Source organism: Cibotium barometz, chromosome 6 (assembly GCF_041138505.1).
Source record: "Cibotium barometz isolate CiBa-2024 chromosome 6, ASM4113850v1, whole genome shotgun sequence".
In the NCBI taxonomy this organism is placed as follows: Eukaryota; Viridiplantae; Streptophyta; class Polypodiopsida; order Cyatheales; family Cibotiaceae; genus Cibotium; species Cibotium barometz.
In genome coordinates this window covers 61366896-61386874 of record NC_141051.1, presented here as the reverse complement: position 1 = coordinate 61386874, position 19979 = coordinate 61366896, and the positions used below count along the sequence as shown (strand labels likewise).

Genomic DNA, 19979 nt, shown 5'->3' with positions numbered 1-19979 from the left:
AAGTGGTAAAGGGTGAGAGAGAGGTCATGTAGGTGTGAACACACCCCAAATAAAGTGGGCATGTGGGTGGAAAAGGGATCTAGGGTTAGCCCAACCCTAGCCCTTGGTGAACCCTATATAAAGGGCAAGAGGCTTCACTTTTTGTAACACAACACGACTCAAGTAATACAATACTGGAAGGTGAAGGTTAAGCTTGTAACATGTGGAAGCTTCGGGGAAGATCGGTAACTTCAATGCTCAGAAATCAGCACACTTTTCGCAACGAAATTAACGCACAAAACTGAATGAAGATGTGCAAAAAATAGAGAGAGAGAGGGAGAGAAAGGAGAGGACACAATATTGGGTCCCAAATACCCTCCGTAGGGCCCCCACCACCGATGATGTATTTGCTTTATTGGAATGATGTAAATCTGAAAAAGAAAATACAAAAACTTAACGTTTCTTGGCTGAGAAATCTCTGCCCTTGACCTGCAGTCCTTCACCCCTTTGCTTTAGCACTCCTTGGCTGTTCTTGGCCCTTGATTTGCTTGAGCACTTGGTGAAGTATGAGATAACGCAAATGGTTTATGGCTCTCCTATTTATACTACTTCTAATAAGCAGTTGGCCAGCATTATATCTAGGCGGCCAGCTATATCTTGTCCCACGACTGGGATATTCAGCATTAAATGCTGAATTAATTCAAGAAAAATTTGTTCTTTTCTTCCCTTGAGGACTGGACACTAGGCGCCTGAAAACAAAGGGTTGGGCATTGTTTCGCACGAAATTTGGGGGTTAGGCAGCCTGTATGATGTGCAGCCCATACTTGCCCTACAACCATCAGAATACATGATGTGCAGTCGACTGCCCCTGGCATGCCCCTAGAGCTGTCCTACAGCCCCTCCATGGCTAGTGGGTTCAGCCAGGGCCTTCCTGGCCTTCATGGGAGTGGTTTCACACTATCCCCATGTCCACACAAAGACTTGGGGTAGCCCTATGGGCTGGCCCCTTTTCCTAAAAGCAAACCCTAACTACCTTCACAATGATCTGGCATCCAATATCATACTAGATACACAAAATCACTATCATCATTCCAGAGGGAGACTCACAGCACGGACTGGCACTATTTCATGTGCAAGACAGTGCACACCTGACCTTGGACTCCTGTGCAAGACAATGCACACCTGACCTCGGACGACTGGGATGGATCCCCGACTGACTCGTCCCGGAGACTGGGCTCACATGGGACCAGCTTACCATCCTAGGTCGTGCACTTTCTGTACAGATATGTCTATGTGGCATCCAACTGCGGGATGCACGTGACATCCCCTTCTTCTTAACTTGACGGAAGCTGCATAGCCTCCAAATAATCCGTCAATAACGCGGGATAGTCCTCGAAAAAAACTTTGTCAAGCCATACCGCTTCGTGGGTCCCTCGGTCCTGAAACTTTGTGAGAAACTGTCTTTGTCTTCGGCCTAAGCCATGCTTGAAATGGTGCAAAAGGATCTGTTCTAGAACCATAACTTCTGCTTCATCAACAATATCTGGTTCCGCCTCGTCTTTAACTTCTGAAGGGATTGGACCTACATATGGATTTAACCAACTGACGTGAAATACATCGTGCATAGTCCAACTCGGAGGTAGCTTTAACTACATAGACACCTCATTAATCTTCTTTTGGATGGGAAAAGGTCCGAAGCTCCTGAATGACAACTTTGGGCATCGCTTGCCCACCTGTTTCAACCTTTGTTTCATAATCCGAAGATAAACCCAATCCCCTTCCGAAAACTTCATATCCCTTCGGTCTTTATTGGCCTGTCGAGTTTAGGCCTCTTGCGCTTTAGCCAACCTGTCTTTTATTGACTCTAAAATCTCCTGGTAAGACTCCGTCACTCTGTTCGCTTCAAGTACTGAAGACGAGGTCCTAGTCAACAACGATTGGAAAGGTCTTCCAAATGCTGCCTCATATGGAGTCCTTCCAATAGCTGAAGAAAAAGAATCATTCAAAACAGCTTGAACTAAAGGCAAAAATGATTCCCACTTACCTTGCTTATCGTGGACATAACACTTCAGCACATCAAAGGCCAACTGGTTGTATATCTCTGTCTGGCCGTCCGTTTGTGAGTGGAATCCACTAGAAAAATTCAATTTAGTACCAAAGTTATCAAACAATGCCCTCCAAAAATGACTGATAAACTTGGCATCTCGGTTTGACACTATGGTCCTAGGAATCCTACCAATCGGGTACCAATATTTATAGTCACTTGGGAATATTGGGCTGCTGGCCGACTGCCCTCTTTATGTCCATAATCATCGTCGTCTGGTCCTCATGCAGCCGACAGCACTCCTCTACTCCCAACAGCCCTCCAACGCAACCGACAGTCCTTCTTCATGACTTTGCTCCAATCCGTACACTGCCAAACAGCACTCTGTGCTCCATGTCCTAGTTCTAATACTCTTTCTCTTGACTGCCCCTTCTGGATTTAGCCCTGAAAATTTCCATGGCATTTATCATGCACATGGCATCCCCCTCTGCTAAACCTGATGACGGGATTCCAACCTGCTCTTGGATGATTGTCATCATCCCAAATCTTTTCCCGAAGTCCCTCCTGTCATCCATCCATCCATCCCTGGCAACCCTTTTCTCTGAAAGCCCGGCCTGGTCTCCAAACCACTCTGTCTCAGAATAAGATCTATGCATCTATTCCATCTAGTCCACAATCCATTCCTGTCTTGACTCTGAACACTATCTTGGTCTTCATTCCTGAGAAATGAGTCTGGCACTCTCACATCACCCCTTGCAAGATAATCCTCCCTTGGGACCGTTGCCCGAGAACCTATCTGGCTCACAGGACTGCCATCCCCTCTGGCTTTGTGGAACACCACCAACAAACATCTTGGGAGCTCTTCCCATTCCTCTGTTCCTTGCCTTGGGCTTCGTACCCGTGTACTTTCCTGTACCTTGGACCTGTACACCATCATATGGGACTGATTCAGTGTTTAGCTTTGCTGAGCCTGATGCTCTAATACCAATGTAACACGCGGAAGCTCTGGGAGTCTTCTTTCAACCCTAAACACTATTGGAAGCATGCTGATGCAAAACGCAGACATAAAGAGAGAGTAGAGAGAGAGAGAAGAATGCTGGAAATTCAGTATATTCCTATGGTACAAAAAGGTACCTAATTCTGCAGCCCTAGGCTGCCTTCATACAAAAGGTGTAACACACCCAAAATCTGTCCTAAACTTGATCCACTCCATAAGGGAGAGAATGAGTACAATGATGAGCATCCATGCTATTTATAGTCACTTGGGAATATTGGCCTGCTGTCCGACTGCTGGTCAACCAGCCGACTGCCCTCTTTATGTCCATAATCATCGCCGTCTGGTCCTCATGCAGCCGACAGCACTCCTCTGCTCCTGACAGCCCTCCAACGCAGCCGACAGTCCTTCTTCATGCCTTTGCTCCAATCCATACACTGCCAAACAGCACTCTATGCTCCATGTCCTAGTTCTAATACTCTTTTTCTTGGCTGCCCCTTCTGGATTTAGCCCTGAAAATGTCCATGGCATTTATCATGCACGTGACAATACTATTAGCACATTCATGCCCATTTGGTCCCCTTTTGCATGGCCCTTGCTTGTGGGCTGGCCACCCCTTTTTTACTATTTTTCTAGGATTTTTCCCAGCCTTTCTAGCATTTACCAGTCGGCCATGTCCATCAGCTCCAGTCGGCCTGTTTATCATCTCCAGTCGGCCAGCATTCCTTCACTATAAATAGTGGGTGCTGGCCTCTCCTGTTTCATTCAGTCTTGTACATATTTTGCTCCCTCACTTATGAGACTATCTGTGTCTCTTGCTTGGGACTGTTTTGCTTCAGTATATTCAGCATAGTTTGCTCCATATCTCTCTCTCTCTCTTGCACTCTCTGTTCAGCACATTCTAGTGCCACTCTGCTTCCGCTCTATGCACTCTTTCATGGTATCATCGCTCCCGGTTTAGCAACCTCTTTGCTGCCCCAGATTCAGCCCTGTTTTCAGCACCTTCTCCTCTGCGTTTTTCTTCCAGATCCATAGCCTTTGTTGCTGCGTTTTCTGGACAGCACCCTGCTGGTCGCTTTTCCTTCAGATTGGCTTCATCAACTCAGCCATCAGGTACTTGTTGACCAGCGTTTTCTTTCCCACTTGGAGATTGGACAATAGGCGGCCTGTTTTCTACAGGACAGCAGCCTTTCTTTGCTGCATTTTCCTCTCCAGTGGCCCTTTCCCTTTGCAAAGGGGGCTTGTGGTGTTGCAGGCTTTGGTGGCACTCTTGGTACCTATGGAGGACACTTCTTCTTCACAGTTTGTGCATTTTTTGAGATTGAGCCCAAGCTTTTGTGATGTCTGCACCGACTTCTCTTCATATGTTTGCTGAGTCTACCAAGTTGGATGGTTCCAACTACACCGTATGGAAGGTGAAGGTGAAATCGGCCTTGCGTGGCGTGGATCTCTGGGATTGGCTTGTTACACCGGCCAATGCCACCCCTGAGCCCTCCCACCCTTGCTTCCGGTAGTGCGACTCAGGCACAGATTGATATTTGGCAGTCGAATGATTGACGCGTTTTCTCCTTTCTGATGTTGAACTGTTAGGATGCTGTTCTCTCTCATGTGCGTACAGCAGATGCTGCACATGAAGTTTGGAAGGCTATTGCAGGTCTCTATGAGATTAAGTCTCCCAGTCGGATTTTGACGTTGGAAAAGCAACTTATGAACTTATCAGTTTCTGCGTTTCCATCTTTATTTGCTTTCATCTCGAAGATGAAAGACCTCCGGGACGAGCTTGCTGTTTGTGGCAAGGACATCTCCACAGAGGATATGGCTATTCGGCTGCTCTCCAAACTTCCAGAGAGGTTTGATGCATATTTTCAGTCTCTGGTTTCTTCTCCTCGTCCTGTTCCAGTTACTTGGAAGGAAGTTCTCCCCTCCATTATGCAGATTGAGTCTCGCTTTGAGGACCGGACTGGCACCTCCGGTGGCCTTGATGGAGCTTTGGCAGCACGAGATAAAGGGAAGACTCAACAAAAGAAAGGAAAAGGGGGTTCTGACAAGAACTCCAAGGATTCCAACAAGGATAAAGACAACAAGTCTTCAAAGAATAAGGACATTGAATGTCATTATTGTGGCAAGAAGGGTCGCAAGTCACCCCAATGTCACAAGAAGAAGCGTGATGAAGCAGCAAAGAACTCTTCCTCAACGGTGGTGTCTCAACCCAAGAAGGATGATGGCATTCTTCTCTTAGCAGGTACTCGGCGTATACTTGCTCTTGTGACTTCTCAGTCACGGTCTTGGATTCTTGATAGCGGTGCTACTGCTCATATGACACCCCATCGAGATTGGTTCGAGGACTTCACTGGCAGATCAGGCGAGATCGCTCTGGGTGATTCTTCTTCTATGCCAGTGCATGGTCATGGCACTATCCCCATCTTCCGTTCTGACGAGGACAAGAGGTACTTCTCTGACGTTCTGTATATTCCAGATTTGGCTTTTAACCTTTTGTCAGTGAGTGCCCTTACAGTTCAGGATGCAAAGGTGAGTTTTTCTCGTTATGAGATTACCATTCATGATAAAGCAACTGGTAGCATCTTGGCTCAGGGAGTCCAAGATAGTGGTCTCTACAAGTTGACCGCTCTGCTTTCTTCTAGTGCTTCTGCTCTTTGGCCTGCTCGGTTTGGCCATTTGAGCTATCAACTTCTGCAGCGAGCCTCGAAGGATGGATTGGTTGAGGGATTACCGACCATCAAGGCTCTGTCTTCTGCTTGTTCCTCTTGTTTACAGGGGAAGCAAGAGCGAGCCGCCTTTCCGAAGGAGGCGATACACAGATCTTCGACATCACTTGCTCTCATTCATGCAGACTTATGTGGTCCTATGAGTACCGCGTCTTTGAGTAAGGCGTTGTACATGCTCGTGATGGTGGATGATTTTACCAGATATACTTGGGTTTTCTTTCTGAACACCAAGGATGAGACTTTTCATCACTTCTGTGATTGGAAAGCTGAGGTGGAAAAAGATACCGGTCACTCGGTCAAGGCTCTCAGGACCGATGGAGGGGGTGAGTTCACATCCCAGGAGTTTCAGCAATACTGCGAGACACATGGCATTCGGAGACAGCTTACTACATCATATACTCCATCACAGAATGGAGTTGCCAAGAGGAAGAATAGGACCATTATGGAGATGGCCCGTGCTATGCTTGAGCATTCTTCATTACCTCGACGTTTATGGGCTGAGGCGGCTTCCATTGCTGTCTACATTCAGAATAGGTCTCCTACTGCTGCTCTTCCCGACAAAACTCCATATGAGGCTTTCCATGGTGATAAGCCCTCCGTTGTTCATTTCCGAATATTTGGGTGTACTGCGTATGTTCATGTGCCTAAGGAGCACCGCTCCAAGTTGGACTCGAAGTCTCGGCGCATGACTTTTCTTGGATACAACACTGTGTCCAAGGCCTATCGCCTTTATGATCCTCAGGCCGGTAAAGTTGTTGAGCCGTGATGAGCCGTGATGTGGTGTTCGACGAGACTCCTATATCTTCAGAGGGGGGTGGTGAGCTTCTGCTTACTTCACCTCCGTCTCCACCTCCTCCTCCTCTTCCTACTCCCGCTGTTTTTGTTACACCTCCAGCTGAGGATACTCAGTCAGATGATGATGACCCTGCTCCTCCTCCGGCGAGTTCGAGCAAATCTATACCTGGTTGGCATTATCAGACAGTTTGTGATTCTGGGTTGTGTGAGCTCCCTTTTGCTCCTCCGCTTGGTTCTCTTCGGCGTTCTTCCAGAGTTACAGGGAAACAAATTCATGAGGGCAACATGTTTGTTAATTATGCTCTTATGTCTACAATTATTAATGGTCCTTCTGATCCCACTTCTGTAGACGAGGCTCTTTCACATGAGCCTTGGCGTCATGCTCTGCGGGCAGAGCTGGATGCTATCGAACGGAATGGCACTTGGATTTTGGTGCCTCGACCTCTACAGCCTAAGGTGATTGGTGTGCGTTGGATTTTCAAATCAAAGTTCCGAGCTGATGGCAGCTTGGACAAGCACAAGGCAAGGTTGGTTGCCAAGGGTTATGCTCAGCGCCCTGGTGTCGACTTCGATGAGACCTTCGCTCCGACGGCCCGGATAACTACCATTCGCACCGTTCTTGCACTTGCAGGACATTATAGATGGCCCATTTTCCAGATGGACGTCAAGTCGGCTTTCTTGAATAAATGGAGAGCTTACACAAGAGGTTTATATTGATCAGCCGCCAGGATTTGTTGTTCCGAGCAAACACGATCATGTGTACCGGCTGAAGAAGGCTTTATATGGTCTAAAGCAGGCTCCGCGGGCTTGGTACCAGCGGATTGATGAGTTCTTTCAGAAGCTCGGCCCGCATCGTTCTCATGCAAATTCGAACCTTGATATCCTCCTGGAGAGGGTTGATTGTTATCATTGTGGTCTATGTTGATGACCTTATCTTTACAGGTTCTTATTTTGTGCAGATCCGTTCTGTTATGGATGCTTTGGAGACAGAGTTTGAGATGACGGATCTTGGCCTCTTGCATTATTTTCTCAGCTTTGAGATTTGGCAGACCTCAAAGGGCATTTTCTTCTCTCGACAGAAGTACACTCGGGAGATTCTCAACAGATTTCAGATGACTAGGTGCAAACCAATATCTTCTCCTATGGATATTGGTGAGAAGCTTTCTTCACTTGATGCTTCTCCAAGGACTAATCAGGGACAATATCGTGTTCTCGTCGGTTGTTTAGTATGGTTGACCTACTCCCGATTGGACATATGCTTCGCAGTCAGTTTATTGAGTTCCTTCTCATCCAACCCCCGTCCGCAACATTGGCGGTGTGCTCTCAGAGTTCTTTGGTGCTTGCGTGGCACTCTGGATTTCCGCATCTTTTATGGCCAAGGACGCACTCTTGTTGGATGGTCTGACTCAGACTGGGCTGGAGATCCAGATACATGGCGTTCGACCACTGGTTGTGTTTTTTCACTTGGGTCTGGAGCCATTGCTTGGAGCAGTAAAAAGCAGCCTACTGTGGCGCTTTCCTCTACCGAGGCGGAGTACCATGCAGTTTGTTATGCTGCATGTGAGGCGATATGGTTGTGGAGATTATTGGAGGAGCTCGGCTGTCCTCCTACCGGATCTACTCTTCTTTGGTGTGACAATCAGAGTTGCATCGCCATCGCCAAGAACCCTGTGTTTCATGCTCGTACGATTCACGAAAACACATTGAGATTCAGTATCACTATGTTCGTGAACGGGTTCTTGCTGGAGATTTGCGTTTGGAGTATTGTCCTTCCGCGGAGAATGCTGCAGATTTGTTCACCAAGCCGGTTTCTCGAGCTTCCTTGGCTCCTCATCTTCGGATTCTTGGAGTTTGTTCAGCATCTGGTGCTAAGAGGGGGTGTTAGCACATTCATCCCTAGATTTTGCTCTTTTATGGTGCCCATTTGGTCCCCTTTTGCATGGCCCTTGTTTGTGGGCTGGCCACCCCTTTTTTACTATTTTTATGGGATTTTTCCCAGCCTTTCTGGCATTTACCAGTCAGCCATGTCCATCAGCTCCAGTCGGCCTGTTTATCATCTCCAGTCGGCCAGCATTCCTTCACTATAAATAGTGGGTGCTGGCCTCTCTTGTTTCATTCAGTCATGTACATATTTTGCTCCCTCACTTATGAGACTATCTGTGTCTCTTGCTTGGGACTGTTTTGCTTCAGTATATTCAGCATAGTTTGCTCCATATCTCTCTCTCTCTTGCACTCTCTGTTCAGCACATTCTAGTGCCACTCTGCTTCCGCTCTGTGCACTCTTTCAAATACCTACTTGCACTTGTACTTCAACACCTGCAAATCTCAAAATTTGGAGCTTTATGTAATTACAACACAAATCGGTACATTCAACCTTCAAGGTAAAAAAATCTCTCGTTAATTCAGCTTTTAGTTGTGAATTTCTCTCCCTGCAGGACTTTCTGCATCTCACTACTACAAGGCACTTTGCAGTGTGTGGCATTTCCCAAGGGAAAGTTGACAAAAAGCATTTCAAAAATTGTGTGCACTGCTGCCCATGCATTTGCAGCTAGAAATGGCAGAAAATGCTAGAGATGTATTTGGTGTATTGGCATAGGAAGACAAGCTTGACGGGAGTAATTACTCCCTGTGGAGCTTTATGATCAAAAACTTGCCTGTGGCCAAGGGCCTATGGGATTTTGTGAGCGGGGATGATACCCGTCCTACAGACATTGCACCTCGCACACCTCAAAGTGGTGATGGACGAAGTGGTTAGCAAGCCCAAGCCCAACCTGCAACACCTACTGTGCCCTCACAAGAGCAAAGGAGACGGGATACGACAGATGCACAAGCCATGTCCTTAATTGCTTTGTTGGTCAAGAGGTCGATTATACCTCATATCCAATCTTGTAGGACGTCAAAGCATGCTTGGGATACTTTGGAGTACCAGGCCAAGAATGAGGCCAGGGTTATGTATTTAAAAAGACAGCTTGATGGTATGCATATGAATGAGGGGGTAAGCATGTCGGATCACTTGATGAAGATCCGGGATCTTCGTGAGTGGTTATTAAACATTGATGAAGTGATTCTGGACACCCAACCAGTGTCTACGACACTTCACTCTTTGCATGAGTCATACTTAAGCTTCCACACGTCACTCAACCTGTCTATGAGGGGAAACCCCACTCACATTGCAGGAATTGGTGGAGCTTTTGTTGCAAGAAGAGCAACAAGCCCAAGAAAAAGGGCAAGTGTCACAAGAAGCCATGGCATCATATTGAAAAGGGAAAGTTTCATTATTGCAAGAAACCACGATATTATATTAATGAATGTAGAAAGAGGATATCCAAAGAGAAGAAGAAAGAATTTGGTATGGTTGTTGGTGACTCTTCTACTACTCCTATAGGTAAAGATGATGCATCCGCAAATTATGTGCAGGATAATTGGACTTTTCTTGTATGCAGTTACGATGCTTCTTAAGAGCATATGTTTCTCAATGTGGATGAGAAACAAGTATAGTATTTTGATAGTAGGGCCTCTAGACACATCACCTCTAGGAAGGATTTGTTCACAAAGCTAGGGACTGCCCCAAAAGGTAAGAAGGTCTCATGTGTAAATAATCATACTTATCATGTGTGAAAGGCATTGGTAAGATTGTACTCACAGCAATAATCATTTTTATCATGTGAAAGGCATTGATGAGATTGTACTCACAGCAAGTGATGGTACAGATATATGCTTGTCAAATGTATTTTATGTGCCTAGGATTAAGAAGAATTTATTGTTAGTATCCTCTTATGCTCAAAGAGGGTTTGTTTTCAATTTCGAAGATGACAGATGCATAGTGAGAGATCGAGAAAAGGACTATGTAATAGTCACTTATGGGACACTATACCATGGCTAGGTTTATTATGGCAGTCCGATGCTCTTGCAAAAGCAACAAATGGTGCATGACATGCCACATGTTGAACTACCTCCCGGACATCTATGTGAGGGATGCATTCTTGGCAAAATGCATCGTAATGCTTTCCCTAATGATGGTTTGGTGAGAGCTGATCAAAAATTACAACTCATACATAGTGATGTATGTGGTCCTACGAAGACACCGTCACTTGCAAAGCATATGTACTTTGTAATATTCATAGATGATTACTCTAGATTTGCTTGGGTATACCCCATGGTTGTCACGGTACGAAAATACGATACCGTATGAGAATTTTTGGTACGATATGAAATTTTCGGATACTGTACGATAAAATACGGTTTTTATTTTTTACACTTACAACCTATGGAGCTTCAAGCTTGAATGGGAGGGAAGGTTGGGAGGGGAGGAGTCTACAGTGCTTGAGGAACCAGAACATGGATATGTGTCTCTCCCGGTTGGATCTCCCGATTGTCTCCAAAAAAGAACCTGGATGGGTAATGCAATACCAAAGGTCTCCCAGTGTAGCGTTTATGACTAAGGGACCGTCCTTGCACAAATACGAGGAGTGCATCTAGGGTGATAATGTTAGGGACTCCTCTCTAGATCAAAATGGCCATGTCCAAATCTTCTCCCTCGTACATAACTTGAGAATCTAATTGTCTAGCCTACCTATACCAGGGATCCCCAAGTGATGTAGCAAGATTCTCTCATCCTACCAATCAAGTGTACACTACCAGTCTACCTCGCCAGATTTTTTAGGTCTCTCAACAACCCCATATGGAATACTGAGTGGACACAAAAGTTGCGAAGTATTGCGAGCATTTGGGATCTTCGTAAAGCAAGGTTTCTATATTTTTTTTAAGCATTTGGAAAAAAAAAATTCAAGAAAAAATGGTTTTTTGGGAGGAAAAAAATGTACGATATCGTACGGTATCGTACCCACTCGTACCGTACCGTACGAACCTGTTCATACGCGTACGAGAAACAACTATAGTATACCCTTTGAAAGCAAAATCAGAGGTTTTTATGTGTTTTCAGCAATAGGTTGCAAGGGCGAAAAATGAAAGAGGTTGCAAAGTGCAAACCCTCTGTACAGATCGAGGGGGGGGAGTATGTCTGATGCTTTCCAAGTTTACTTGGCTAAAAAAGGCATTAAGCACCAGTGTACCATGCCATACACACCACAACAAAATGGTGTTGCAGAAAGGAAGAACAAGTCCTTGATGGAGATGACTAGATGTATGGTCAAGGGCAAGGGTCTACCTCACGCATGTTTTGGCAAAATGAACAGCCTGTTATACATGATGATGTAGAAGAGGTTGTGAGAGAAGAGCGGACAGCTCTACAGCAGGACACATCAAGTCCCTATGGTCCGAACTTTGCAAGAGAGAAAACTCTCAGCTTCTCTTAGTAGGAGGACACGGGCTGCTTCTAGGAATGAACCACATCAAGCAGATGTTGCTTGGTTGAGTAGCTTGTGTGATGTTGATAAGCCAGGCTCAATTGAAGAAGCTCAAGAACATAAGCATTGGATGGAAGCTATGCAAGATGAGATGAATGCCATACATAAAAATGGCACTTGGGATTTGGTAGATTTGCCTCCTGGCAAGAAGAGTAAAGAGGAAAGCTGATGGTACTGTTTATTACAGGTACAAGGCAAGGCTCATGGCCAAAGGATATGCACAACAAAAGCGCATAGAATATGATAAAACTTTCGCACTACTTCCAGAATGACCACCATTAGATGCGTGATTGCATTGGCTGCCCATCATGGCTGGAAAGTACATCAATTGGATATTAAGATAGCCTCCTTAATGAGGATTTGCAAGAAGACATGTATATATCTCAGCCCATTGGATTTGAGGCAAAAGGTCAGGAAAGGAAAGTATGTAAATTGAAAAAGGCATTGTATGGCCTTAAACAAGCTCCCTAAGCTTGAGATGAGAAGATACAAGCTATCAAAACAGTCCGACTGAAAGTACCCTCAACGTCAAGGTGGACGTAGAGGATTTGATTGTTGTCATGTGGATGACATGATACTCACTGGGACAACTGAGGATAAAAACGCAACATTCAAGGTTGATTTGGAGGCCTCATTTGAGATATCATATCTCGGCCTATTTCACTTTTGGGCATACAATTTATGCAGACAGATGACGGGATTGTGCTACAATAGTCCATGTACATAAAGGGGTTGTTGGAAAGATTAAATTCTAGGATTGCAAGCCTATTTGTCCTCCGGTAGAACCTGGACTTAGGTTGAGCATGTATGATGGAGGAGAGCCCTTTGATAGCACATATTAAAGCCAAGCTATGGGTTGCCTCTTATATTTGTGTAATACAAGGCCAAACATAAAGTATGTGGTGTCTCAGTCATAGTTGTCAAGTACCATACCGTGCGGGAAAATACGGTACGGTATAAATTTTTTTCCTTATCGTACGATAAAATACAATGTTTTAAAAAAATACTTATAAACTTAGGTATTTCCAATTCGAGATATGGAGTATTTTAAAAGGAGGGAAGCATCTTAGTACACAGGAAGCTCAAACAGCCATAGACAAGCAAAAAAAGACCATTACCTCCCAAAAAAAATAATTCTTTTTGGAAAAAAAATCAAAAAAATTTGGAAAAAAAAACCGTACGAGTCCGTGCGGTATCAGGTATCATACCGTACAATATGGTGTCGTACACCGTACGAAAACAACTATGGTCTCAGTTGAGTAAGTTTATGCACAACCCACGGTCAAAGCATTGGCAAGCTATGAAGCGAGTGTTTCAATACTTACAGGGCACCCAGGATCTTGGATTGTTTTATCCCACAGGGGTGATTGTAATTTACTTGCTTTACAATGATTCAGATTGGGCTGGTGATTATGACACCAGAATGTCCACAAGTGGGAATGTCTTTTTCCTTGGCAGCTCACGTATATCCAACTATGGCCACATCATCTGGTGAAGCTAAGAACAGGGCAACTTTCACTACTATAATTAAGTATGCATAGTTGAGGAGATTGATGGTAGAGCTTCGTGGGTGTCAACACACCCACTCCCATTCTCACTACTAGTCAGAGTGCTATGGTTGTGGCAAGGAATCCAGTTTTCCATGCTCGCACCAAGCATATAGAGATTCGTTATCACTGTGTCAAAGAGAGGTTACATGCAGGGGAGATTAGCTTGATCTATTGTCCTACACATGACAACATTGTAGATCTGTTTACGAAGGCGTTGCCTCAAGAAAAGTTTGCAACTTTCCGCAAAGCTTTAGGCTTACTCCCATTTGGAGAGTGATTTACTACTCTGTACATGTTCACACTATCACTAAAGGGAGGGTTTGTAGGATTATACATATGTGGCAGTGACCATGTGAACGAGGACTTACCAAGGACACTTTTTCCCTCTATAGACCCCCCTCTGGCAGCCAGCAGGTCGGGTGACGTTTGGTGTGTCCGAACACCTATACTTTTACATTTCAAGTTTGTACTTACGGTACTTGTGGTTGTACACATCTTATCACTTCATTCTAGTATATCCACACTTCCAAGCTCTCTATTGCTCCCTACTCTGTGTTCTTGTTGTTTTCTGTGTATTTCTACTAAACGTTAGGGTTTCTCAAAACCCAACAGTGTCTGTGTTTTCTCATGCTTAAATGAGTATTGAAAAGTTACGCCCTCTTTGTATAGGTGCATTGTGATTCTATGATCTAGCTGTGGGATTATGTGCTTGGCTATGTCTAGACTCTAGAGACATATTGGAACTTTACCGGCGTCCCAAGGACTGATCATTGCTAATGAAACCTTTTGTAACCCTAAGTTCGATTAGCAAGCATCTTGGGATGGCATGCCAACATGCAAAGAACTCCTATGTTTTGCATCTCCAAGAAAGGGATTGGATATGGAAAATTCACCGAGTGTATCATGTGAATCCCAAGACCCAATGTTGCCCAAGCTTGGTGATATGGATCCACTAGATATGGATAATGAAGCCTTTTGTGATTTGTTGAAACCCTAAGTTGGATTAGCAAGCATCTTGGGATGGCATGCAAACATGCAAAGAACTTTCTATGTTTTGCATCTCCAAGAAGGGGATTGGATATGGAAAATTCACTAAGTGTATCATGTGAATCCCAAGACCCAATGTTGCCCAAGCTTGGCGATATGGATCCACTAGATATGGATAAGCTAAAGCAAGTATTTTTGCTATGCTAGAGTTTCCCATAGCTGCTTTTATATCCACACTAGAGTTTGCCCGTTGCAAGAACAAGAATGCACGATTAGGGCGAATGCAAGCATATCAAAGTAGTGTTGCAGAGAAAGTCTAATCGTAGCACAAGAAGGCAGGATTAGAGAAAGTGCATGCCATTACACTTGAAAAAACAGGTTGCATATCCTTACCACTTGAAAACTATCTAATACGAATGCCAAAATTTGAGTAGTGTGATCAATCCCCTCCGCCATTATAGCAATCTCCTTCCAAAACTCTAGCTTTTAATAATCATCAGTGAGGGCTGCAATGACAATAATACATCAATGCAACAACCTTATCACACCAAGTTTCACAATCAAGATGACCACAATGACCACTAAGGTGTAAAGAAAGAAGAGTGCCAAAGAACATTTCAATTAAGAAACAAACCATGCACAACATTTTTAGCATGAGAAAATGCATTGAATAAAAGACAAATCAAGTCTCATACACAACAGTAAAGCTACAGAACTTCAAATGCATGTCTGTACTAACCACACATGCAAGTGTCATATTGAAGCCTAGCTAGGGTAAGAGTTAAAGCATTCGTGGGGTTTTTTTTTTTTTTTTTTGAGATTGATTATGTTTCGATGCTAGGGTTCAAACCTGGAACTGCACATTGACAGGCTAGGGTGTTACCACTCGAGCTAGAGCTTGTTGGCCGAATCCAGCTCATGTTGTAAGCTTTGATTTGTTTAGGGACAAAAGAGGTTGTGCAAGAGAAAGTGGTAAAGCATTCAGGTAAACAGGATTCACTAGCCTATAAGAGTGTGGACAGCAAGCAGCCAAAAAGAAACAAGACAAATGACCGTTTTCAGCATGAACAGAGCCTGCAAATGAGTGCAGAAAGGGTGTCCAGCTTCAATCCAAACCTCGGCAACAGGCTGCCTATGCCAGGTATTGACCCAAAGCAGCCATCCTTCGGCACTAGCATACATAAGCAGACAGGAATAACCCTCAAAATGCAGCAACTCTTGTAGCCCAAATTCTGGTTGGTCCAAATACCCGCAGCAGGGTTTGCTCCAGGAGCCCGCTCCGGTATTGGAGGGAGCCCGTCACACCAACGGGTAGATGCTGTGATAAATGCTCAAAACGGTTCTTTGACAGAACCAAATCTCCCTGTACTCTGCCAGCCTGGCACACACGACGATGACGCTCAGCTCTGGTGGTCGGCTCATGGCTTGGGCACGCGCAACCGTCTGCCACTCTTCAGCAGATGGGTGGTCTGCGGTCGGGACCTGATGCTCCACTGCTTGAAAACCTGCCTCTCTCTCTACCCCCTAGTGAGGATCTGAACAAGGAACGAGGGTGGAACCACCGGAGGTAGTCTCCTGGACTGACACCGAGGGCAAGCTCTGGCTAGATGCCCCATCTGCCTGCAAATGAAGCATTGACCTAGAGGGCATGAATACTCCACGCACTGCATGATGGGGTCGCCCCGGAGGCAAGGAATAGATATAACATGAGGCATTGAATCCGGCGAGGCAACGTAGATGCAGAGGGATGGAATCCCGGTTGCCCGTGCGAGGGCTGAGGTAGGAGTGGGGGGGGGATTCCACCACTCTCCCGATGGCACCACCAATCACCGGGAGAAGAGCAAGGTATTCCTTCCTAAAGCCTGGGAACCTGGGAAGCCCAACACACCAGCCAGAGGGTCAGACGCAGGGTTGAAGCCGTGATTGCCACCACGCAAAGAAGGCCTACGCCATACGCAATGCAAGCTGAAGTGATGGTTCCAGAACAAATCCTTTTGCACCACTTCAAGCATGGCTCAAGCCGAAGACAAAGACCGTTCCTCACGAAGTTTCAAGACCGAGGGACTCAGTTTGGCTTAACAAAGACTTCTTCGAAGACTATCCGGCTTTATTGACAGACTATCTCGAGGATATGCAGCTTCCGTCAAGTTCAGCAGAAATGGATGTCACGTGCATCCCGCACTTGGGATGCCACGTGGACATATCTGAACAAAAGGTGCAAGACCTCAAGTGGAAATTGGTCCCATGTGAGCACAATCTGGGACTTGTCAACCAGGGTCCCACTCTAAGCGTCCAAGGTCAGGTGCGCATTGTCTTGCACCTGAAGCATTGCCAGTCCGTGCTGTGAGTCTCCTCTGGAATGATGTCAGATGTTCTAAGTGTTGGGTTTGCAACCGGATACCAAGCATCTGTAGGAAAGCATGTAGGTTGCATGTAGAAGGAGCCAGCTCTTAGGGCTACCCTAAAGAGGGATTCAATCCCTTGCATTGGGCATAGGGTAGGCCTTAGGCCTCCCCAAGAAGGGCCAAGAGGCCCATGGCCTTGCCCACCAACCATAGATGGGCTATGGTCCTGTCGACCAGCCTATGGGGCTTGGCCAACCGGCCGACAAGGCCCTCCCCTCCCCCTTATGCCTCTCCAGAGCACTCTGGTCGCCCCCCAGCAGCCCCCGACCCGGTGTGGAGGCAGCCGACGTGATCAGTCCATCGCTTGATTCACCGTTTCTCCAATCCAGTAGAGATGACCATCATTGCCTCCCCAGTGAGGGCTCTCCCGCCAGAGTCCCCAAGTGAGGCCCCCAGGATCCTGCGACAGTCTGTGGACTACAATTTCTTATGGTGTCTGCCGATAGAAGGGATTGACATATTTGAGGAGACAGTTGTAACACGCCATCCCCTCTGGTTTTGTGGAACACCACCAACAAACCTCCTGGGAGCTCTTCCCAATTCTGTGTTCCTTGCCTTGGGCTTCATATCCATGTACTTTCCTGTACCTTGGACCTGTACACCATCATATGGGACTGATTCAGTGTTTAGCTTTGCTAAGCCTGATGCTCTGATACTAATGTAACACGCGGAAGCTCTGGGGGTCTTCTTTCAGCCCTAAACAACACTAGCAACATGCTAATGCAAAACGCAGACATGAAGACAGAGTAGAGAGAGAGAGAGAGAGATATGCTGGAAATTCAGTATATTAATATAGTACAAAAAGGTACTTTAAATCTACAACCCTTGGCTGCCCTCTTGGAAAAGGTGAACATCACCAAAACCTGTCCCTAACTGGGACCCTAAGGATCCACTCCATAAAGGGGTGAATGCTTACAACAATGACCAATCTGCCTATTTATAGGCTCATGGACACAATGAGACTGGCCGACTGCTGGTCGGCCAATAGTCGTGGTACTTATTCCATAAAAATGTAGTGTTTTCTGATCTGGTCCAACCGCCTCTGATCTGGTCCAACCCGCCTCTGATCTGGTCCAACCGACCACTTTTGCAAGCAGCCGACAGCACAACCAAAACCTTCCATGCCTTGCTGCTAGTCCACCCTTGACCAAATTGCACCTTTGTCCCAAATCCTAAGGATCTTTTTCTTGGCTGCCCCTTCTGGATTAGCCCTGAGAATGTACATGGGCAAGCATGTACATGACATCCCCCTTCGCTAAACTTGATGACGGGATTCCAACCAGTACTTGGATGACTGTCATCATCCCAATCTTTTCCCGAAGTCCCTCTGTCATCCATCCATCCCTGGCAAACCTTTTTCTCTGAAAGCCCGGCCCGGTTCTCCAAAACCACTCTGTCTCATAATAAGATCTATGCATCTGTTCCATCTAGTCCACAATCCATTCCTGCCCTGACTCTGAACATTGTCTTGGTCTTCATTCCTAAGAAATGAGTCTGGCACTCTCACATCACTCCTTGGTGGATAAACCTCCCTTGGGACCGTTGCCCGAGAACCTATCTGGCTCACAGGACTGCCATCCCCTCTGGCTTTGTGAAAAACCACCAACAAACCTCTTGGGAGCTCTTCCTGATTCTGTGTTCCTTGCCTTGGGCTTCGTATCCGTGTACTTTCCTGTACCTTGGACCTGTTGTACCTTGGACGTGTACACCATCATATGGGACTGATTCAGTGTTTAGCTTTGCTCAGCCTAATGCTCTTGATACCAATGTAACACGCGGAAGCTCTGGGAGTCTTCTTTCAACCCTAAACACCACTGGGAACATGCTGATGCAAAAATGCAGACAGAAGGGAGAGAAGAGAGAGAGAAATGCTGAAAATTCAGTATATTTCATATAGTACAAAAAGGTACTCAATCTACAGCCCTAGGCTGCCTTGCTAAAAAGGTGTAACACACCAAAATCACACTTTGCTATTTATAGTCTCTTAACCTTAATGGAGAGCTGGCCAACTGCTGTCAGCCAGCTGACTGGACATAAAATCATACAAATGATGCGCATTGAGCTGCCCTTTTTCTGATTCAGCCAACAGCCCTTTTTGGTCTCAACTGACAGCTCTTGTTCTGTTTCTGGTACAGCTGACAAGGATCCAAGTCCATTCTCCAGTCCAACACTGCTCCTTGTGCTCCAAGTCCTAGCTCTATCTGGTTCATACTCTTTATCTGGCTGCCTCTTCTCGACCAGCACCAGAGAATGTCCATGGCATCTTTCATGCACATGACAACAGTAGCCCCTATTCGGGTATGTGTGGTTTTTCACCACTCGAGGCCCTCTATGCTAGATAATGGCGCGATGATCTTCTTTTTCCCCTTCAGTGCAGCCCCAGGGACAGAGTGGGATCCTGAGTTAGTGGCAACTGCCATTCAAGGTCAAGCAATTGAGCTCTCCCACCATCTCCACGATCTCCGCATCACTGACATTCTCACCCATTTTTGGCCTATGGCTAGAATAGAGCTTGGAGGTTCAGCCCATCAAGGCCAAGACGGAGAGATGGTAGCATCCAGTCTGGAGGTGCTGCTCTTTGTGTTCATGCATACGTATGCTGCGGTACCTCCCCCCCCCCTCTTGCAAGTACCTATACTATGATTGACATTTGCAAACGTCAAAATTCAATTACAATACTAATTAGCAGAATTACATAAGTGTATGTTTCCAAAAAACTCATATACAAGATAAAGCGAAATAAAAAGGTAGATCCTTCAAAACCATGCTCCTCTTATTATTAGAGTCATGGCATAAGAATGGGCATGATGATTCCCCATGCTTATTACATGAAAACCCCTTTGCTTAGCAACTTCTTGGCTTGTCTAGCCCTTGTATAAAACCTTTCTTGGCTGAGAAATCCTAGCCCTTGACCTACAGTCCTCCACCCCTTTGCTTAGCAACTTCTTGGCTTGTCTAGCCCTTGTATGCTTGAGCTCTTGGTGAAATCTCAGATGAAACAATGGGATTGTGGGCTCCTCTATTTATACTACTCCAGGATGAGCAGTCGGCCAGCTTAAGTCCAGTCGGCCTTGTCCCACAACTGATAATCAGCATTAAATGCTGGAAAAATCACATAAAATGTTGCGCAATC

At 45.7% G+C, this 19979-nt stretch overlaps 1 protein-coding gene across 3 annotated transcripts in view; it reads right to left on the bottom strand.

The window, feature by feature from the left end:
• The window catches only part of POLD3 (DNA-directed DNA polymerase), a 54917-nt gene that overhangs the window by 28394 nt on the left and 6544 nt on the right, over positions 1-19979 (bottom strand). For 2 of the 3 annotated variants that reach the window (XM_086799780.1, XM_086799781.1), the window contains one exon: positions 14835-14947. The exons of the other annotated variant lie outside the window; for it this stretch is intronic. In XM_086799780.1, coding sequence (XP_086655906.1) covers positions 14835-14897 — 63 coding nt within the window. In that variant the 5' untranslated portion in view covers positions 14898-14947. The remainder of the gene's footprint in view (positions 1-14834; positions 14948-19979) is intronic. 3 annotated transcript variants of the gene reach the window in all.